General features: G+C 50.4%; 2 protein-coding genes and 1 long non-coding RNA gene across 7 annotated transcripts in view; 1 reads left to right on the top strand and 2 right to left on the bottom strand.

Moving 5' to 3' along the window:
- CKAP5 (cytoskeleton associated protein 5) overlaps positions 1–7,588 on the top strand; it is a 102,537-nt gene extending 94,949 nt beyond the window's left edge. For 4 of the 5 annotated variants that reach the window (XM_035012719.1, XM_035012720.1, XM_035012721.1 and 1 more), the window contains exons 36-44: positions 253–432; positions 942–1,129; positions 1,855–1,930; positions 2,637–2,825; positions 2,919–3,056; positions 3,518–3,601; positions 3,696–3,855; positions 6,661–6,812; positions 6,914–7,159. In XM_035012719.1, the coding sequence (XP_034868610.1) occupies positions 253–432; positions 942–1,129; positions 1,855–1,930; positions 2,637–2,825; positions 2,919–3,056; positions 3,518–3,601; positions 3,696–3,855; positions 6,661–6,812; positions 6,914–7,159 (1,413 nt within the window). Of the gene's footprint in view, positions 1–252; positions 433–941; positions 1,130–1,854; positions 1,931–2,636; positions 2,826–2,918; positions 3,057–3,517; positions 3,602–3,695; positions 3,856–6,660; positions 6,813–6,913 lie in introns of all 5 variants that reach the window. The other variant, XM_035012723.1, reaches the window with a different exon arrangement.
- A 521-nt stretch (positions 7,589–8,109) lies between these two features.
- LOC118015819 lies at positions 8,110–9,764 on the bottom strand. Its single transcript, XR_004680708.1, has 3 exons — positions 9,536–9,764; positions 8,655–8,793; positions 8,110–8,314 (listed from the first exon to the last, which is right to left on the bottom strand). It is a non-coding gene; the product is annotated as an uncharacterized LOC118015819 (long non-coding RNA).
- A 139-nt stretch (positions 9,765–9,903) lies between these two features.
- Positions 9,904–22,156, bottom strand: part of F2 (coagulation factor II, thrombin) — a 14,523-nt gene continuing 2,270 nt past the window's right edge. Inside the window, exons 5-15 of the mRNA XM_035012312.1 lie at positions 21,952–22,002; positions 20,412–20,517; positions 20,180–20,316; positions 18,464–18,778; positions 18,045–18,170; positions 17,841–17,967; positions 17,267–17,434; positions 16,598–16,771; positions 16,159–16,340; positions 10,317–10,387; positions 9,904–10,164 (exon numbers count right to left, since the gene is read on the bottom strand). Coding sequence (XP_034868203.1) covers positions 10,021–10,164; positions 10,317–10,387; positions 16,159–16,340; positions 16,598–16,771; positions 17,267–17,434; positions 17,841–17,967; positions 18,045–18,170; positions 18,464–18,778; positions 20,180–20,316; positions 20,412–20,517; positions 21,952–22,002 — 1,601 coding nt within the window. The 3' untranslated portion in view covers positions 9,904–10,020. The remainder of the gene's footprint in view (positions 10,165–10,316; positions 10,388–16,158; positions 16,341–16,597; positions 16,772–17,266; positions 17,435–17,840; positions 17,968–18,044; positions 18,171–18,463; positions 18,779–20,179; positions 20,317–20,411; positions 20,518–21,951; positions 22,003–22,156) is intronic.

Raw genomic sequence — 22,156 nt, 5'->3', positions numbered from 1 at the left:
GGGATTCCCTGATCTTCTGAGTAGTGAACCTTTCAGAATAGGATCTGTGACTAATTCACCTAACAGTATCTTGCTCAGTAAACATGTGCTGAATGTTTGAATACTAGTTATTTATATGTAAAGTGACTGGATTTTTTTCAAGGTAAGATATTATAAGTGCTTTGCAAATATTACAGAGATATCCTTTGTAGCATTTTCCTGCTACTTAAAGTATGATGCTTGGAGACTATATCTTGGGGTTTTTGTTACCAGATCGATGAGGTCCTGAGACAGGAAGACAAAGCTGAAGCTATGTCTGGCCACATTGATCAGTTTCTGATAGCCACATTCATGCAACTAAGACTCATCTACAACACACATATGGCGGATGAGAAATTGGAGAAAGATGAGATCATCAAGCTGTATAGCTGTATCATTGGCAACATGATTTCGGTAAGGCTGCTTCTGTAGAATGTGAGCTTCCCTTCAGTGTCTCATCCTACCTGGGTTCTAGAGCCTGAGTCAGTGTAGTTCCAGTGAGTCTTGCGTCACTTACTGGGTTTTACTTGCAAGCTACGGACTACTTTCATCGGATGTTGGGTGACACTCCAGTTTGCCTTATTGTTAGGATACAAACTAGAATGCTTACATACTGCCTAGAATTCTGCGTCCTACCCGTGTCTTCATCAGGCATGATAGGCCCTGGGTGCATTGTCACAGATAACTGCTCACCCTAAAAGTACTTCTGTAACAGGAAGGAAGGAAGCACTCCAGTTAATTTTGGCGGTTAATTTGGCTATTTCCAGAGGTATGAGGGAGTCTGGTGATTTTTTTTTTCCCCCTAATACTCTGAATTTTTTTTAATACAGTAAAATTGTTTGCTAGAATGTGCCACCCACATTTATCTTCCTTGCTGTATACTCTGGGTTTCTTACCTCTCTAACACAAGGATGATTGGATAGCTGTTTCAGATTGAGAGCCTCGCCCGGGAGGCCTCCACCGGAGTGCTGAAAGACCTGATGCATGGCCTCATCACCTTAATGCTAGACTCTCGAATTGAAGATCTAGAGGAAGGACAGCAGGTGATCCGCTCTGTGAACCTCTTGGTGGTGAAGGTGCTGGAGAAGTCAGACCAGACCAACATCCTGAGGTAAAACTATAATCTCACTCCAGAGCCTGGAATAGCCTCTCTTTCGTCTGCCCGTGGAAACCAAAGTCACTAGACCAATTACAACTTTAGGTTTGCCTAGTTATGTTGATTTATTACTCTTCTCTTCCTCATGAACCAAGTGTTCCAACCTGAGACAGCATTAAAACTAGTAACGACTCAGTAAGCCAGCCAGCATAGTGAGTTTTCTAGAATAGGACTGTAGTGTTTGTTGGTTACCTCCCCCTTTCATGTACATTTCAGGCACATTTCTCTCTCAGCTACCAGTGACAATGAAAGTAGAGTGAGGAGCTTTACCATTTATCAGGTGGTAACTGAGGAAGCTTAAAGGATTGACGTTTATTTTCTTCACAGCTGAACGTCAGGTAATCAGAGACAGTCCTGATCCATGAGCTCTCAATTTATTAGATGGATACAGTTTACACTTGGCCTTTTAATTACTAACTTTAATTGGAATGCATGTTTGAAACTTTTTTTTTTTTAAGATTTTTTTTATTTGACAGAGAGATAGCAAGAGGGAACACAAGCAAGGGGAGTGAGGGTGGGAGAAGCAGGCTTCCCGCCGAGCAGGGAGCCAGATGTGGGGCTCGATCCCAGGACCCCGGGATCACGACCTGAGCCGAAGGCAGACGCTTAACGACTGAGCCACCCAGGCGCCCCATGTTTGAAACTTATTAATGTTATCATGTTGGGATTTTTTTTTCTAGTGCCCTACTTGTTTTGCTCCAAGACAGCCTGCTAGCAACAGCCAGTTCTCCCAAATTCTCAGAGCTTGTTATGAAGGTAAAGTGGAAATAATTGGATTTCTTTTCTTTCAAAGATGCCGTACCTGGTTAAAGTGTGGGGAAAGGGGAGTTGAAAGTAGGACATAGACTTAAATCGACCAGGGCACACCTGAAAAATATACTTGGTCTCCGGTTTACACCCCAAGCTCAGGCCTCAACAGTTCTTGGCCTCAAACAGTGAAAAGGGAAAGACCAATTGTCCTAGAAACAAAAGGCAATTAGTTTGATGAGACAAATTTTATACCTTTTGGGGAAATAGGTATGTATAGCCCTGTAATATTTCGGTCTTTTTGATGGAAGACCCCAAATGAACATTTCTGCCCCATTATAATCCTGTTATTACACTGTAATAGTTTGTCTCCTTGCGTTAGATTTGGTTAAGCTGTATGAACTATTCTCTTCTCGATCCCACACCCAGTTCTCCACATCTTCTCACTATTTAAGACCCATCTCCAGGGAGTTGGGAAGAAGGTGTGGGGATGATGACGTGGATGGCTTGTCACACACTAACCAGTGACGTGCTTGAAGTGAGTGAAATTGTTCATGTTTTAACAGCTGAACTCAAAAGACATGGTGATGTTCCACACTTAACCCCCCTGACCATCTTTCAGAAGTGACCCCAGAGCCTAGAGCAGGTGAAAGGTGGCAGGAATTATCTTCATTCTTCAGCCACTCCTTCTACCTTGTATTTCTTTTTCCAATAGTGTCTCTGGAGAATGGTTCGACTCTTGCCTGATACCATCAACAGCATTAATCTGGACAGAATTCTTCTGGACATACACATTTTCATGAAGGTCTTCCCTAAAGAGAAACTGAAGCAATGCAAAAGTGAATTTCCCATAAGGACCCTAAAGACGCTGCTACACACTTTATGCAAATTAAAAGGACCCAAGGTAAGTGAGAACAGCAGCTGGTCCCTGAAGGAGCTTGAGGAGAGTATCATGGATGTGGCATTGCCGCCATCTGAATGTGCATGTCTCCCTCAGATCCTAGACCACCTAACAATGATTGACAACAAGAACGAGTCTGAGCTGGAGGCCCACCTCTGCCGGATGATGAAGCACAGCATGGACCAGACAGGGAGCAAGTCTGAGAAGGAAACAGAAAAGGGAGCATCTCGAATAGTAAGTGTCCTGACTGGAAAGACTGAAGGTGGTGATCTTGTCAAAGGCGTGAGCGCTGGAGCCTACCTTTCTGAGGGTCGAAGGTGAAGGCTTGGGGATTGGGTCACTCTCCTGCTATAGTTCTATACTGTGAGCATTTCCATCTTGAAGTTTTCTTATATGAACTAGTTAGAACTATGTGGTTTCCACACAACCAAAGGTTGTTGGATAAATCCACTGTGAGCTCTACTTAATTAGGAAGGAATGGGCCAGGTCCTTCCTCATCAAGTTTAGTTGAAAACCTGTGACTGGAGGTATTCGGTGACCCAGAAAGTTGGGGTTTTCTGCTGCAGACACTGGTGCTTCTGTTATTCACAGGAACATACCAGTAAAGTCTGGGTTTTGAGACCTCTTCAGTTCTTATCCAATCATGGGTTCCTAATTAATAAGTCTAGCCAGTCCTTTATGTCTTTCAATTGCAGGATGAAAAATCATCAAAGGCCAAAGTGAATGATTTCTTGGCTGAGATTTTTAAGAAGATCGGGTCTAAGGAGAACACTAAAGAGGTGAGAGGGGCGGGGCAAGCCAAATGGGCATCTGCTTGATGGAGAAGGGCCACTGACTAATGTCCGCCCCCTCTTCCTTTTCCTTGGTAACCAGGGCCTAGCAGAGTTATACGAATATAAGAAGAAATACTCAGATGCTGACATTGAACCATTTCTGAAAAATTCCTCCCAGTTCTTCCAGAGCTATGTTGAGAGAGGCCTTCGGGTGATTGAGATGGAGAGGGAGGGCAAAGGCCGTATTCCCACATCCACAGGTATGGCTTCCTCCAGTGGCTGCAGGGATGAGCTCAAAATAGCTCCCCGCTCAGGAACTGGAGGTTTTGACTGGCTTAAATTTGTACCTATGCTCCTCAGTCCCTGATGGTCACTGTGATGTTCACATTGCTGCAGACAGTGGCCAACTGTCACCTGACTTGACCCATCGCCAATGTTTGATAGGGGCAGGTGTTCCCTGCCCTTGAAACCGTTTCTTCCCTGTGCTTCCAGGTGTCCGTGCTCTCTTGGTCTCCTCCAACCTGGCCTTCCTGGCCTCTTCCTTCTTGGCCTCTCTGATTCTTCCTTTCTCTGGACTCTTCTTAATCATGGCGTTCTCCAGGCTTCAGTCCATAACCATCTTTTCCTTCTTACTCTCATTCCCTTAATTAAATCATGTATTCTCATCACTTGAGATACCATTTACATGCCAGAGAGGCCCAGGGTTGTTTGGGTCCAGCTCAAACCTTCCTGATCCCAACACCTACATCCTACCTGATGTATGTCTCCAGTAGACATCGTCAACTCAGCGTGTCACATATTCCTCCAAAACCTGCTCCGTTAGCTTTCTTCTCCATCTCAGATGATGGCAACTTTGTCCTTCTAGTTTGCTTTAGACCTTTTTTGCCTTTGAGTCATGTCTTCCCCTCTGTCCGGAAATCCTTTTGTTCTGCCTGCAAACCATGACAGAATCCTCACTCACTTCTCAGGACCTTCACAGCCACTGCCCTGGTGTGAGTATCCTCACCTCTCACCTGGTGTATGGCCCTGTTCTCCCAGCTGATCCCCTGCTTCCAGTGTTGCCTCCCCATCATCATTCCCACACCTAGCATCAAAACAGCACTTCTCAAACATTTTCCAAAGGTTCTCCCTTTCTCAGCAAAAGCAAATGGCCTTACAGAGGTCTACAGGGTCCTACATTGTAAGGCCCGCTGACAGCTCTAAGAGCCACCCATCTCCTGCTACTCACACCGACTCCTGTTCCACTCCAGCCCCCACCAGCCTCCTTGCTGTTTTGGAACGCACCAGACATGCACCTGCTGGGGGCCTTTGCACCAGCTATTTCTTACATGTAGATTGCTCTTGGCCAAGATAGCCTTGTAACTAGTGCGCTCTCTTCCTTCAGATCTTTGTTCAGACGCCACTGTCTCAGACCTTTCTTAAAATCTGCAGCCTACCCCCCACCCTTTGATCAAGCACATGGTATGTCCGTATGTAGACATTCTGCTTGTCACACTTCAAGGAAGAGACTCTTAAGGTCTTGGAGAGGCATAATTTCAGATGTTAAAAACAAAAACAATTTAAGAACACAATTGAAGCTTCAGCCCAGCAAGATACATGGTGAGAGGGAACATGATTATAATCTGAAAACCACAAAGGAACACGGTTTTAGAGGCAAACAAATTCGAGATTTTAAGAGTAGGAGTTTCAGGGAACTCACAAAGAAGTAAATGTGGGACAGACGTGCGCCCTCAACTCTGCACAGTGAACAGGGGTCTTTCTTTTGGTTTAAGGCTCCTGACCGCTGTTTTCTGTAACCGACAGCTCCAGGGTCTTCTCTTTGGCTCCCGCTCCCGTAAACATAATTGGCAGACACTGGCGTTTTCACTGGGCCAGGGGGGTAAGGTTTCAACCTGACATTAGGATGGATGAGCTGTCGTTGCTGTCACTCAGCAGGACCTGTTGAGTCCCTCCCCTGTGCCAGGCAGACAGACAGAAACCTCTGCTAGAATTTAAAATCCACAAGGGCAGACACAGACACGGAATGACTCACCACCAAGTACTACACCGTATGGCAGGTCAGAGGTGCTAAGCGGACATATCATGGTTTGCTTGATCGAGGTGGGGTCCGCTTTCTCACTTCCCAAGTCCTTTCTGGTGACGTCCACAGCACATGTGCAGCCCGAGCGTGTAACCCCACTGATTACGGAGCAGTTGTGTGCGGGGAGTGCTCAGACAGCAGCCCTCTCCACTGGCCCTCACGTCCTTCCTCAGTCACTGGCCCCCGGGCAGCCCGTTCTCCAATTGTTTACATTAAGGATTCCTTTTTTCCTATACAGTAACCTTTGGTGCTACTTTTCGGTTTACCGTAAGGGAGTTTTTCTTCCCAAGACCACATCTTTTTTGGCTTATATAATGTGTTTTCTTTGATACCAAATTGGGTATTTTAAATGCCTACATGTTGTGATTGTTCCTTCTCAGAACATTAAGAAGACCTGTGATAGATTTTTCTGGTTTTTCCCTCTCCCGCCAGAATATTGTTCTCTATGCTGGGGGTGACAGATGCGCCGTTCCTGTCCCTCTTCTGGGGGTGTTTATTGGACACCTGCATTTCTGCCTCTTCCCCATGCATACACTGTCGCCTGAGCTCCTTGCTCTCTTCCTGGTGTGAATAAGCACTTCCCCATGTATCACCTGGTCCAGACCTAGTCTAATTGTTGCCAGCATTTCAAGTCCAGGCGTTTTACTTCAGCTGGACACCGTAGCCTCGGGAGCAGTCTAGGCTTTTGGATGGCCCAGGCCAGCGGCCGGGTGACAGGCTGCCACCCCCTGCAGATCCCAGGATGTGGGTGGGCAGCCCAGCTTACACTCTGCTCTATTGTTTCTTGAAGTTCTTGCTCAGCTTATCGTGTATAATTCAGAGCACCCTTTATCACCAACTCCAGATGGGACTCTGGTGGATTTTTTAGTCTTTACAGTGGTGATATCCAAGCCCCAAATCGTTCCCTGTGGCGACAGATGAGCCCGGGCGGTCTGGAAGTGGGACGTGTGTGCATTGGAGTGTCCTCTCCCCATCTCCTCTCCAGGCGTCTCCCCACAGATGGAGGTCACGTGTATGCCCGCCCCCCCAAGCACGGTGTCCTCCATAGGGAACACCAACGGAGAAGAAGTGGGGCCGTCTGTCTACCTGGAAAGGCTCAAGATCCTCCGCCAGCGGTGTGGTCTGGACAACACAAAGGTAGCGCTCCTTCCCTCCCGTGTGGGGCAGGGCCAGGCCGGCCCGCTCTCCCCGAGCTGCGGCCTGACCTGCTCTGCCGCTGTGTCTCCTTCTGTCCGCAGCAAGACGAGCGGCCCCCGCTGACCTCCCTGCTCTCCAAGCCAGCAGCCCCCCCGGTCGCCTCTTCCACCGACATGCTGCACAGCAAACTCTCTCAGCTCCGGGAGTCCCGGGAGCAGCACCAGCACTCGGACCTGGATTCTAACCACACTCACTCTGCCGGAACCGTGACCACGTCCTCGTCCTCCACAGCGAACATTGACGACTTGAAAAAGAGACTGGAGAGGATAAAGAGCAGTCGCAAGTGAAGCCGCCCCTGGCCCGCGCCCCGCAGCTCTAGGTCACTAAACTCGGCATCCCCCTCGCGGCAGGGGCTCGGCGGGCCCGGTGCTCGGACCGGCGGGGCGCGGGCCTCTGTCCGTACTGCTTCTCCGCCGGCGCCCTGCCTCTAGCCGACTGTCCGCGTCGTAGTTTAGTGCACAGACTTGTCAACAGCTGCCCTCCTCTCGGCTCCGACTAGTCTCCACAGCCTTTGTCTTTTATTTTTAACTGCTCATTTGTAAAGTCGTCCCGATCTTTCCTAGCTTTTCACTATTAGAAACTCTTTAATAGTTCTCCTTTGAGTTTGTGAGCTCCTCTCCCCGTAGCCCTGAAGGGTCACTGTATTCTGTATGAATGCATGGCATGATACAACTAATTTAAGAGTCTTTTATAAATAAAGTTTGCATTAACTAGAACGGTCTCCCAAGATGCTCCATACCTGGGCAGCTCTGTCACGTGTCCTTGGGACCGGCTAGCCACCCAGCCAGCGGAAGCGGAAAAGGTACCGCCTGAGGAGCACGGCCTTGTTGGGGCGCACAGACTTGTGCTTCTGCTCCCCTGGAACAGGAGCAGCTCCTGGGGGGGGGTGGGAACAGAGCAGTCCCTGTCTTCCCCATCGTGAGGTCCTGGTCACGACTTCCCTCCCATCAGCACTGCGGTGCCAGGGAGCCCTCGGGCTTCCTGCCACGTTGCAGTGAGCTGGGGCCCAGGACGGGCCGGGCTGCAGTGCTCTCCGCACGGGGACTGGACTCGGGGGCCTCTGACCGAAGGAGCTTCCCGCCTGCTTTTCGGTTCCCCTCTGAGTCTAGACCCATAGCTGCTTCCCGTTCAGGCTAAGTGAGGACTGGAAAGTGAACAGAGGAGTCGCCTCCAGAATAAATTCGCCAGGGTCTCCCTCCACGGTCAGAAAAACCCGTTAGTACCGAGAGGCTCTGGATTCAGATGGGTGACTTTCTGGGCAGCCAGGAGGGTCAAGGAATTCTTCTAGACGATCTTTTACCCAGCCGGCGCTCAAGAAATGAAAGGTTGACAGAAAGTGAATCCTCTGTTGAGTCTAGTCGAGCTTTTCAGGTGGGCCCTGCGCTGCCTGAAATCACACTTCCCTCTCGCCCCTGCAGCGGGGCCAGGGGAGTGGGCATTCCCTGGAAGGCAGACGGAGAGTTCGGTCGCTGCTGGGCTGGGATGAAGCATTTGGAAAAAAGAGTGGCTCTGCTCGGGTCTTACAGCTCTGTTGGAGGGAAGCAGTCTTGAGAATGTGAACCCTGGTTTCAAAAGCACAATTGGGATATTCTAACTCTTAATCCCTTCCCCGCTCTGGTGAGAGCTCTGGGCTGCCAAGGTCCTGCAAACTCACGGAACTCCCAGTTTTTACCCTGCTTCCTGGTCAACCAGAACCGAACAACAAGGGCCAAGAACTCAGTCCCAGTTCTCTGTCCCTTGATGTATTGAAAAATGGGGAGGGAAGTGGGTAAAAGTGCCTACCTTCGGTCCCTTCCCACTTCACACCATGAAGTTTAAAGATCTTCGTCGAAGATTCGCGGCCAAGCGTGGTAAGCGGGGTGGCGGCCATGCTCTTTCCCTGCCTCACCCCCGGACTCAGGCATGAGACTTGGCCACGGTCCTGCCGAGAATCATCCAGCGATCCGCAGGCCGCGCCAGTTGGGGTCAGCATGGCGCCGGTCGCGGGCTGCGGTGCCCAGCTCCCGAGTCACAAATGCCCCAGAGGCAGGGGCAGCTGGGAAGATGGTGGCGCCCCGCGGAAGGGAATGTGTCAGAGACTCCAGCCTGGACCGCTGACCTCTGCCAGCAGCGACCTTGAAGTCAACGGGCGGCCACAGGGCAGCTCTAGGTCCCATTTCTTAGAGAAGCCAGTTGCTCGAGCCTGTAACTCGTATGGGACTAGAAAGTCCGGGAAGCAGGCACCGCACCCACGTGCTCCTGGTAGGGGCCGGAGAGGAGTGGCAGAGGGACCTCGCGCCAGGCAGCAGGGGAATGAAAGCGGCGGTGACTCAGGGACCGCGTACCGGCTCCTGGGCTTCCTGCTAAGTACACGCTGCACATGACCTCATCTCATCCTCACGGCCGGATTAGGTAAGGAATGGCCTCATACCTTCTACGTAAGCAAACCGGCTCGTGGAGGTCAGTCGTGGTTCTCCCTTGTAAGGGTGTCGCCAGACTAGGAAGCCAGGCAGTCTGACGCTGGGGCCCATGCTCCTAACCACCCTATCCCACAATACTCCCAGATGAAGGCACTTAAAATACTGAGCCTTTGGGAGGCATTAAATCTGATGTCACTTTAATGGTATGTGGAAGGATATAGGGACTTAACTAGGAAAGTCAGAGGTAAAGATGTACCTACTTACCCCTCCTTGCTCTGGTCTGTTCCCTCTGCCTCATCTCTGGTCCCGGGACGAGCACCTTAGCGCCCCAACAGCAGAGCGACTGAAAGCCCAGGCCTCAGTATCTTCTGTTTCAAGTCCAACCTTAACCCTTCTCAGCTGTGTGACCTTGGACAAGATACTTCTAGTCCATCTCCTGACCTACCTCTCAGGAGCATTACACGAGGGAACCCATGAAGCCCCGAGTGTGGAGCATTTTCAGTGCTCAGCCCCTCAGGCCGCCACCTCCCCGTCACCTGCCCCCCGTTCTAGGAGTGGTGGGCTCGCTAAGTCCTGTTCCTCCAGTCGCACTGGCTCTGAGCTGCCCACGAACACACCGGGAGCATGGAGGCTTGTTGACCGGCACTTTTATTGAGAACTATATAGTTTTAGGAACAAACCACAAAAATAATTCTGCTGGATTGGTTTCTGTGATTTTGCAGTGAGGAGCCTAGAATGTGAGCAGCCCGCTAACTTCCAGACTGATCAATGACCTTCTGTATCCACTTCTTCAGGCGGAACACGTGTGTGTAGAAGCCATATTTTCCATCCCTGTCACAGCCTTCACCCCATGACACGATGCCCATTTGATACCAGCGGTTGTTAAAGGGGCTCTGAGGAAGAAACATGGGGTTTCCAAGAGGGTGAGTCCAAGGCATGGCAGCAGCACCCTGTCAGGCAACTATTTCTGAAAACAGTCCCTCCTAACTCCCCCCCAGCCCCCGGAAGGCCTACCCACCCTCCTAGCCTTTAGCCCCACGCTCACCTTCATGACAAAGGGCCCCCCACTGTCGCCTTCACAGGCATCCCCTCGTTTCCCTTCACTGGGCTTGAAGCCTGCGGAGAGAACAGCAGTGCTTAGACGCACAGCTCACGCTCCCACCACTCCCCTTGAAGAGACCTAGGTGGCGAGTGTCCACTTGACCCTTTGGGGTCCTCCTTCACTCCCCATTTTCTTACCCCCCCCGCCATGCAATCCTGCAGCATGGCCTCTCGGCTCCATCTTCAACATGCATCCCAGGCTAGCCACTTGTCCCCGCTTCCACCCCTCATCACATTACATGTAGCTCTCCCCTGAACTACTGTCCCCGAATTCTACTTCCCCCCACCTACAATCCATTCACTACCCAACAGGCAGAAGGACTTAAAAATACGTTAGACCCACAGGTGGCCTGAGGATAATGGCAGTTGCCTTTACCCAGAATCTGCCCACATGCCCTCCATAAACAATAAGGAACATGAAGAACAACAAAAGCTACACACACACAGTCACCATCAGCACTGGAAAACAGAGACCACCCAAACTTGAAATCAACATATTTAATTGTGCATCTAATATTAACACTTATGTGGCGATGAGACCGTACATATCTACTAGAAAAAAGAAGTGGGTGCAGTTGAATTGGAACCTTGTAAATGACCCCAAATCTACAAAATGAATGAAACTAAATAGATCCATACCAAGATACTATAGGAAAACAAAAAAACAAGACTAAGAAACAGCTAACAGAAATTCTCCCCCAAAACACAACCATGAAACAGAAGAAAACTATAACTGAATTAAATTTCCTCAAGCCGATTTGTACAATGTAACAAAACGCCTTGAATCAGAAATCCAAAAATTAAAAATAAATGGACAAAACAATAGGAAGAAATGCAAAGCAGAAAGGGATTGAAATGGAATTCAGACCAAAGAAGAAATCTGAACCTCTCAAAAAGAAAAATAAAACCATGGAACAAAACTAATATTTATGACATAATCCAAGAAAACTTAACAGAAATAAAATAAGATTGAAGGTATGTTGAAAGGAGCCACATGAGGTAGCTGACAAAACTGACCTGAAACACTCCACTCTGAGACAGAGCCCAATAAAACTTCAAAGATGAAGGAAAAAGCCCTCAAGACTTCCAAGCACAAGAGACCAAATACCTTACAAGTTCCAAAGAATTACACCAGCATCTGATTTTTCAAAAACAACAAAGTAAGTAACAACAAAGCCATATTTTTTTTTAATTGAAGGAAATGTAAGCCATGGATTTTATATGCAGTCAAGCAGAGCTTAAGGTGTCAAGACAACAGAAAAACAATCATAAACACATAAAAACAGGAAATTCTACACCCATAACAGTTGTTGAAGCATCTACTAAACGGCAAGCTTCATCCAACCAAGAGATGAAAGCTTCAGCCAAAGGACTGATTAACTGTTCTGACAAGTAGAAAAAAATGCATCTAAAAATATCAAAGAAGATCTTGAAAGAGGAAAGTAAACTCCCTGACTGCTGTATAGACAATAGGTCGGAGTTAACAATTAAAAGGTCATAAATATAAAAGGAACTAAGTGCATTTCAGAAAGGTAGAAGCCCAAAGATAATCATTAGACCAAAAATGCAAACCTTCCTAAACATATAAATTTAAAAACACAAAAGATCGCATAGGGAAAAAAGAGCAAATGAAACATAATACATGTAATAATTACAAAGTAATATGAATATTAATTCAATCATATCAATAAATATGAATGGGCTTAACTCACCTATTAAAAAAGAAAAAGATTTTTAGTTTGCCTCACAAAAAGCAAGACCCAACTATGCTAGATATAAGAGACAAAGTGATTCATAGAGGCTAAAAGTAATGGGATGGACAAAGGTATATCAGGTTAATGAGAACAAAAAACGGGGGCTCCTAGGTGGCTCAGTCGTTGGGCGTCTGCCTTCGACTCAGGTCATGATCCCAGGGTCTTGGGATCGAGCCCCGCATCAGCTCCCTGTTCCGCGGGAAGCCTGCTTCTCCCTCTCCCACTCCCCCTGCTTGTGTTCCCTCTCTCACTGTGTCTCTCTCTGTCAAATAAATAAAATCTTAAAAAAAAAAAAAAAGAGGGCGCCTGGGTGGCTCAGTCGTTAAGCGTCTGCCTTCGGCTCAGGTCATGATCCCAGGGTCCTGGGATTGAGTCCCACATTGGGCTCCCTATTCGGCGGGAAGCCTGCTTCTTCCTCTCCCCCTCCCCTTGCTTGTGTTCCTGCTCTCGCTATCTCTCTCTCTGTCAAATAAATAAAAAAAAAAAATCTTAAAAAAAAAAAAAAGAAACGAAAACAAAAAACAGAACAGAGATGGTGATCCTGAAATTGAAAATAATTTGAAGAAGTATACTTTTAATGTTAAAAGCCACAATTCACAATGAATAAATAACAGTTATGAATATTGGGCGCCTGGGTGGCTCAGCTGGTTAAGCGACTGCCTTCGGCTCAGGTCATGATCCTGGAGTCCCGGGATCGAGTCCCACATCAGGCTCCCTGCTCAGCGGGGAGTCTGCTTCTCCCTCTGACCCTCTTCCCTCTCATGCTTTCTCTCATTCTCTCTCTCTCAAATAAATAAATAAAATCTTTAAAAAAAAAAAGCATTTTGAAAAAACAAAAGTTATGAATATCTGCACTAAACAGCACAGCAACCACATTTATAAAGCAATTCAAGGAGACAGAAATACATTAGCAGAATTTAACACAAACTCTGTACAAAGACAGATCAAGTGAACTGAAAAAAAAAATAAGGATATAAATGACCTAAACTGGGTGACACCTGGCTGGCTCAGTTGGTGGAGCATGCGACTAGATCTTGGGATTGTGAGTTCGAGCCCCACGCTAGATGTAGAGATTACTTAAAAATAAAATCTTTAAAAATAGATAAATAAGGGGCGCCTGGGTGGCTCAGTCGTTAAGCGTCTGCCTTCGGCTCAGGTCATGATCCCGGGGTCCTGGGATCGAGCCCCACATCGGGCTCCCTGCTCACCGGGAGGCCTGCTTCTCGCTCTCCCACTCCCCCTGCTTGTGTTCCCTTCTCTTGCTGTGTCTCTCTCTGTCAAATAAGTAAATAAAATCTTTAAAAAAAGGGGGGGGATAAAATATATGTGTGTGTAAGCTCATTTGTGCAAAAGGAAATACAGGAAGAAAAAACCCACAAACTACTGAGACTGGTTGACTGTAGAGCCCAGATGGAAATGGAGTAGAAAGGATGGGGGGTAGCAAAAGGATAGAAAGGAAAAGAGAGTGTCACTTCTCCAAGTATACCTGTTTTAAAGGGTCTGAGTTTTAGACCCATGTTAATACTCCAAAAATAAATAAAAACAACGAAGATGGGAGGGGGGACCCCAAATTGAATACAATCAGAAACAACTTAGCCTAACTCTATTTTAAATAAATAACACAGCAAAGGGGGGCGGAGAGAACTAACCCAAGTTCCTTTTGAACACAGCATTTCAACTAGGTACAGACGTGCTAAAGACAGAAACTCTGTGAAGAAATGCTAAACACCAGTGAGGAGGATTGTTTCTCACAGTGAGATGGATGGGTGATTCTGAAACAATGTATTCTAGTAACGATCCAATAAGTTACTATATGATGAATAACAGGAGTCCAGTTTCTCATTGTCAATAGAGTTACAAATATGGAAAAGGAGAAGCTAAAATTAATCCTGCTGGATTGCAGTGGGAGGTTTCAGACAGAGAAACTGATAAATGACAGAAAGAAAAATCGATCTAGATGTCACTGTATGCATCGTACACGTATTTTCTAGATCTGTCTGCTGAGAGGACGCAGAAGCAGTAACACCCCAGTAGCAACGTGCACACATAGCACCCAGATCGTGGCTTCTAAACACCATTCTCCACTAGCAGGGAAGTGGAGACCATCTTGCTGTCCCAGTGTAAGAAGGTACTCAGGGAATGACAGGGACATCAAAAGTCACAGAAGCCAGGCTGAGGGTACTCCCACTGGCCAAACCTGGATAATTTGAAAATCAAAATAAATGATGATAGTAGCAGATTATAACTCTTAGAATAAAGACCCGTGAGTCCACACTGATAGAATGAAAGAAAGGAGAGGTCTTCCTTCCAATGAAACCACAATAAACATAGAAGGAATGACAGAATTAGAAAATCACCATTTGGCAGCTCCCGGAGCTGGGAGAACGGTTTGATGGGAAACAGGATGCAGAGGGTCAAAGCTGCTCCCCACAAGATACTTACAAACAAAACCTCACAGCAAGAAACCCACCAGATGCAGACACCACCTTAACCAAGAGGTCAGAGTTAATCTCCCCAGTTATGGTGAGACATATGGACAAATGGACATCATGGGCCTTCTCTTAGAAGGACACAACCTCACTTGGCCTGAATGTGATCACAAGGAAACCAAAACCTTAGACAAATCAAACTGAGGGCCAAGCGACAGGCTCACTGGGCTGCACTTACGAAACCTGTCAAAGTCATGGAAGACAAAGAAGGAGGACTGACGACTACAGGCAATGTGTGATCCTGGACTGGATCCAGATGAGAACACTTTTTTCCCCTTTGCTACAGAAGATATTAATAAGTAGGACAACTGGAAAACACTGGAATAGGTCTATAGATTAGATAACGGTATAGTATCATTAACTTCTTGATTTTAACAACTGCTCACTTGCTATGTAAGAACATTCTTGTCTGGATAGACTCACGTACGTGGGTAACAAGGCATATGTACAATTCACTCTCAAACAGCGTGTGTGTATTATGTGTGTATGTCAATAAACACAAAGTGCAGGGACAGAATCTGGATGACAATATACAGGAATTCTTTATATTATTTTTGCAACTTTTCTGTGAGTCTGAAATTATACTAAGAAAAAATTTTAAGTAAGCTCTACGCCCAACATGGGACTTGAACTCACGACCCCAAGATCAAGAGTCCCATGTTCCACCAACTGAGCCAGCCAGGAGCCCCATACTAAAAATGTTTAATTTAGACCATCTATTCACCCCCCCCAAACCCTCCAAAATTCCGTCTCAATAAAAACCAAAGTCCCTCAAGACCCTAAAAGAACTGCCTATCCTCTGCCTAGCCCACCTCCCTCCCCTCATCTGTTGCCCTGCCTGTGTTTACTGCACTCCAGCCACACTCCTGTTCCTCAGACACCCTAAGCAGGCACCCACCCCAGGGCCTTTACATCTGCTCTCCCTCACCCTGGAGTGCACTTGTCCTAGACTAGCTCACTTCTTCACTCCTAGTCTCTTCTCAGAGAGACCTTCTCTAACCTTGTCCAACCACTCTTTTTAGACTGCCTTGTCCCCATCTCTCTCTCTCCCCCTTACTTTGCTTCATTTTTTTTTCTGCTAGATTCTACATCTGTTTATGGACACTCCCTCCTAGGAAGGAAGTTCTGTGAGGACACAGGCATTGGGTCCTTGTGGTAAATACTGATCACAAAAGGCATTCAATAAATATTTGCTGAATGACTAAAGGAAGGAACAAGGCTTTTCCCCCACCCATGGCCTCATGCTGCTATCTGGACTCACACGGATCGACAACGTAACCAGTGACTACCACCATGCCTAGCACCTTACTATATACATACTATCTCATTTAGCCCTCACCCAACCTCATGGGACAGAGACTTGCATCTCCATTTTAGAGAGGAAGAAACTGAGCGTCCATGAGGTTATGCAACTTTGCCCAAAGCCATTTGGCTTATAAGTGACCAGATTCAGGACTTGAATGGGTCTGCACCCTTCACATGTCTCAATCCTCCTGCCCTCCCACCACCCCAGCCGGGGCCCAGACATGCCCTGGGCACTTGCCAGCACAAAACATGTTGTCGGTGATGCGGATCCGAGTGGAGGCCTTGCACACCGGCCGCTCCACAATGGGCAGGTTCACCACCTGCAGGACACTGGGCTGCACCTCGGCAACGTTGGGCATCCACATCTCCTTCAAGTTGCCCCAGCCAGTCACCCGCCCTTTGTATCCAGCGCGGAGCAGTCTTTGGGGGTGAAGGAAGAAGGACTTCGTGAGCACCAACACCTCCAGAAGTCCCACCAACACCTGGCCCCAACACTGTCCCTTGGAGACCAGAATCTCAAACACTGGCTCAGAAAGAATTTCTGGGTTTACTCCAAGCCTCCCCACCCCACCCCACCCAGGCCTGGAAAGGAGAGTGTCTATCGGGCCCAGAACCCAGAACCCAGCCCAGGGCCACCACTCGCCCCCTCCTCGCACCCCTCCCCCACCAGCACCCACCTGATTGCGGTTTCCTTGTCAGGCAGGCACACAGGGTGGATGTAGTTGCTGAAGGTGATGGGCTTCTTGAGCCTCAGCAAGGCTATGTCACGGTCCAAGTTCTCCCTCCAGTTGTACCTGGGGTGGATGTAGATCTTTTCCAGCATGGAGATCTTCTCAATGCTTCGCTCATACCTGTGCAAACAGGGAGACGGGGGAAGCTGTAAGCCACCTGGTGAAGGGCAGCCAGTTCCTGCCTGCCCTCAGGGTCCAGGAATTGGGGTGACCCTTGGGCCACCCTTGAGGGGAGAGAGCTGCCTCCTGCCCTGACAGCGTCTGCAGGCTTAAAGCTGTTCTGGGCTTCCGAGTCAGAGAGCCCCGGCAGGTGGGGGAGGAGTGCAGGCTGGAGCCCTGGTCCAAACAGCCTCCCTTCAGAGCTCACACCTGGGCGGCTTGCTGGTGCTTGCAGAGGAGCTAGGGGTGGGCCAGGATTTCACCCCCTGCAAAGTCTCAGTTTCTCTTTCCCCGGCTCCCAAGCCTCAGTCCAGACATGGCCAAATGGCCTTTCCAGCAGAGACTGCTGGGTTTTCTACTGTGGGACATGTACAGACATATCCCCCCAGAGCCACCAGAGCCCTCCCAGTCACTCTGGAGGACTCTGACCCCTGCCAGACATCCCCTGGTCCGTACCTGGTGCGGGAGTGCTTGCCAATGCGCACCAGAAGGTCATTCTCGGTGAAGTTCTTGTCCCAAGGTGGGTACAGAAGACAGTGGGCAGCCGTGAGGACCCAGCGGTCACTGATGAGGCTGGCCCCACAGAGCAGCTCCTGGGGACTCTTCCGGAATAGCATCACCTGCCTGGGAGAGGGAGTGGGAAGCGTGAGGAGCTGGGGGGCTGGCTGCCCCTCCACCTCCCCTAAAGTAGAAAGTCCCAGGTTTAAGCATAGGACAGAGGTGCCTGCTGGGCCCAGACCCCAGCTTGACCTGGCTGCCCTGGCCGACGGGGGCCTCCACATGACACCGAGGGGCTGCCTCCTGCTTTCTGCACCCCTCCCCAGCTTTTGCAGGTCCAGAATTTGCACAGCCTGGCATAGCTCCTGGGTCAGACCCCTTAAGCTCTCTGGGCCTCAGCTTCGCCTTCTGCATGTGAGAAGCAACACCCCTAATCTCAGAGAGGTGCCGCTATCACCATCTGGGAAGCCCAGGCCTGTGAGGGAAGGGCGGCCCCAGAAGGAGACCCCGGGGGGCCACCCCCACGACGCACCAGGGCGCGAGGCCAATCTCCGCGTCCGAACCCTCCACGATGCGCCCGTCGATGTAGGAATCCAGAAGCTCGTGTTCCGTTTTGTCCTTCACCAACCTCTTCTCGAACAGAGGCCGCAGCCCACAGTCTGCACAACAAGCCGGGTGTGAGGGGCCGAGCTGTACCCCGCGCCCCGCGCCGCCCCCGCCGCCCCTGCCGCCTGACCTGCCTCCCCGGCGCCAAAGGTCTTCTCGTTGAAGAAGGGTTGGAACTTCTCGTCGCCGGTGCGTCCCTCGATGGGCGCGTCCGGGTCCTCGACCAGTCCGTCGCCCACCTCCTCCACCGGCTCCTCTGCAGGGAGCAGGCACGGCTGGGGCCGGGCCGAACCAGCCTGCGCGCAGCGCCCCCCCGCCCCCCAAGCACCCCGGGCGGCCCTGGAGGCCCCTGCGTGAGAGCGCAGCGCAGGCGACCTCGGAAACTCGGCGTCGGGCCTGAGCCGGGTGAGCTGCGCGTGGGGCCAGGCCCGCCCGGCCGCGGGGAGACCCGGCTGCAGCGGACCGCGCCCCCCAGCGGCGGGGCAGCCCCGCCCCCGGGGAGGTGCTGCTCGGCCCCGCCCCCAGCCTCAGGCCCCCGCCCCGCCTCACCGCAGTAGTCCAGGTCGCAGTACTCGAAGCCACCGGGCTCCTCCGACACGTAACACCACGCGCCCTCCTCGTCCCCGTCCGGGTTGCGGCAGAAGTTCTCCACCAGCGGCACGGCAGGGTTGAAGTCCTGGTCCTTGCTCAGGGCCTTGGCCTGACTGCTGGCCCAGCCCAGGCAGGGGGACCCAAGTGCGGTCACCGCCTGGCGACCCTGGTAGTACCGGCCACGCTCAGGGAGGCATTGCTCCGATGGAGGTGACAGATTCACCGTGGAGCCTCTGGAGCGTGGGGTCAGCTGCACAGTGACGCCCTCCCGGCCTGGTGGGTGGGGAGGCAGGGGAGCAGAGTGGGTGGGGTGGGACCACCGGCGGCCAGGGGGTCAGGGTTTGACTCCCTGCCTTGCCACCTTCTTCCTATGTGACCTCAGGTAACTTGACCTCTCTGAACCTCACTTTGCTTGCCTATAAAAGGGGTGACTGATACCATTCTTGCAGGGTTGAGAGATTTAAACAAAATACATGCTGTGTCTGGTGCATCATGAGGCAGAGATAGCAACTCGGTTTCACCTCCGGGGCTATCTGTAATCTACTGGTAGTGACTGCCTGGAGTTTTTACAGAAGGAGTCTGTTTTTATAGGGGCACAGCAGGAGAAGTAGCTGGGATGACTACATGCGCAGAAAGTCAATTTCAGCAGGCCTGCCCAGTGTTGGGGGTGGGCAGGCTTGGTATATAGTAGCTGCTTTTGTTATCATGACTGGTCCCTTGCTATAAGACCAGTCGCAGGACCAAGTATTGGGTCCAACAGGGATGCGGCGGACAAAGAACACCAACCCATATTTGGTAGATTGATTGCTGGTACTAATTCTTTAGTACCCCCGCCTCGATCCACCTCCTCTGCCCCGTGGTTGTATAGGCAAAGGTGTACTTCTCCACCTGCTGGCTTTGGCCGTGAGCATGTGGCTCGCCCTGGCCAGTGGAACGTGGGCAGAACGGACGCACCAGTTCCGAGCCCAGGCCTTGAGATACATTGTGTGTGTCTGAATAGGTTTTTTGGCTCTGCCAAAGGGAGATGGTGCCTTTCAGCCTCAGCCCCAGGATGAGTAATGTGGAGCAGACCAGGACCCAACGACACAGGGAGCCAAGCTCAGCTGGAGCTGGAGCCGACGCCAGAAGCGGAACCGGCAGCCAAGCCCCGCCTACAGCAGTGGCCACCGCAGACACAGGCAAGCGCAGCTAACAGCAGCTCAGCCGCCCAAGCCAACCCTCAGACATAAGAAAGAAATGCTTATTGGTGAATCCCCTGAGCTTTTGTGGCTGTTTGTGACTTTGTGGGGTTTGCAGCATTATTGTGGCTAGAGCTCACTGACACACCACGCGAAAGAATAATGACAGCATCACGCCAGGCGGGGCCATATGAGGTTTGCTCTGTGGCGCTCAGAAAGGGCCACGTGGACTGAAATAGTTGGGGAGGGCTTCCTGGAGGGAAGAGGGCCTCGAGCAGGAAGGAAAGCATATTTGGAGGGAGCCACAGCCTGGGTCACAAGGAAGCAAAGCCTGGGAAGGCAGGGTTCTTCCAGCTATCTCTGGTCTCCTGCCTTCACTGACCCACGGGCCCAAATATGTTGTGAAAGACTAACGCATGCTTGAAGGTAGCCAGGATCAGGCCCTATGGAGAGCCCTGCGCCTTGGCCATGGGCTGCCCAGCCCTCCCCCGCTCACCGCAGACAGGGATGCTGCACTCCTCCCTCCGCACGGTGGGGTCTGTAGTATAGCACCAGGGCCCAGTGGTGCTGCCGTCCGGGTTACGGCAGAAATTCTCCTGCAGGTCAGCCCCAGGGTGGGTGGTAGAGTTGATTCTGGAATAGGAAATTGCTCAGCAGAGGCCGTACCCCCCGTCCAGTGTCTGCCAGCCCCATATTCTCAGCCCACTGGCCCACAGCCCGTCACTCACTCAGGCTTGTGTGGGTAGCGACTCCTCCAGAGCTGGCACTCGATGCCCGACCGGGTGAAGTTCACGTTCCCGCGGTAGTTCATGCCCAGACCTTCAGCGCAGCTACCTGCAGAGACCCCAACCCCGGTCTCTTACCCTGAGGCCCTGTCCCCTCTCTCTCACTTAGCAAAGCCCTGTCTGTCCACCTCCTCCAAGCTACCTCTGCTCCATGACCCTTAACCCACATTTCCTCAGCTACCTCCTCTGTATCCAGCAGTTCACCAATCTGTCTCACAGCACTCACCAAGTGTGTCACATGAGTGCCCACCACCCATGTGACAACCGTGTGTCAGACACTGTGCCAGGCACTAAGGACATAGCGAAGAATAAGACATAGTCAAGGTAGGTCCCTGCCCTCCGTGGAGCTTATAGTCGGTGGCTCCTCGTGGCCAGTAGGATGACAAAGCGAACATGGTCCTTCTAATCTGGCCCTAGTCTACCCGTCCTGTTATCAGAGATCCTCGTGTCAGGGCCTTTGCACAAGCTGTTTCCTCTGCCTGGGTGTGCCCATCAGTGCATCCCACAAATCCAGGTGGAACTCTGCTTCTTCTGGGGGGTTGTCCCTGATCCTGCCAGCAAACTAAATGCTCCTTCTCCTGGCACTGTCTTGGCACCTAGAACAGAGCTTTTCCAGCGATTACACTGATACTTTGTATTTTTGTTTCCCTATGAGATTGGGAGCTCCTTCATTCTCTTAGAATCCCCAGCACATGACACAGTGCCTGGTACATAGCAGGGGTTTAGTAAAATTCCTGTTGAATAAGTTATTTAACAATAAAAGTATGGAAAAAAAACCAAACAGAAGTATGTTAAAAAGTGGTTAAAGAGTTACCGTTAAGAGCTGTGGTCTATTGTTATCTTAAAGGTGTATTCAGAAGACTGGGGAGGAGGGTGGAGGCTCATTGCAGGCTCCGCAAGGTGATGGCATTTGAACTAGTCCTTGTAGGACAGGGAAGTTTGCAGGAAATGGTATAGTTGTTCCCGGGGAAGATGACAATGAAAGCAAAGGCCAGGAGGCAGGCACATGTTGTCATGTTCAGGGAAGTGCTTGCTGTCAGAGTAGCTGGGGGTCTGGGTCCATGTTTTGGTGCAATGGGAGATAAGGCCAGAAGGGAAGGTTAAGGCCAGAACCTGCCAAGTTTGCCAGGCTAAGAAGCCTGTGCTTTATTCTGGAGGCACTGGGGAGCCACCCAAGGTTCTGAAGAATGAATGTGACCTCATCAGGGCTCTGCCCTGGGAACATGGGGAAGACTGACTGGTGGGGGCTCGCATGAAAATGAGGCCTTAAATATGAATTCCTCATCCATTCATGCATTTGTTCCTCCAACATGAATCCTCTTCCTCACTGCCGGACACAGAGTCAGGTGCAAAGGCATCCTTGACCGCAGGAACAGAACGGCAAGGTCAGATGCTGGGCCACAACTCCTAACCCACCCCACTCTGCTCTTCTCCCAGGCTGTCTGCTCACACCCTGCCCCCCACCCCCACATCGGCTCCTCACCTTCCAGACATTCAATGAGCTTTTCTCGAGGTTTCCTCACCGACTCACAAGCTGGAAAAGACCCAGAAACACTTTTGGGATTGGGATAGGGACAGGAAGGGCTCAAGTAGAGGGTGGGGGGGACAAAGTGCAGAGACAAAGAGATGGACAGAGAGATCGAAGGAAGGAAGGAAGGAAGGAAGGAAGGAAGGAAGGAAGGAAGGAA

The sequence above is a fragment of the Mirounga leonina genome, unplaced genomic scaffold (assembly GCF_011800145.1).
Source record: "Mirounga leonina isolate KUSES-001 unplaced genomic scaffold, KU_Mleo_1.0 Mir_166, whole genome shotgun sequence".
NCBI classification, from domain to species: Eukaryota; Metazoa; Chordata; class Mammalia; order Carnivora; family Phocidae; genus Mirounga; species Mirounga leonina.
The sequence above is the reverse complement of the archived record's forward strand: the minus strand, read 5'-3'. Positions and strand labels throughout refer to the sequence as shown.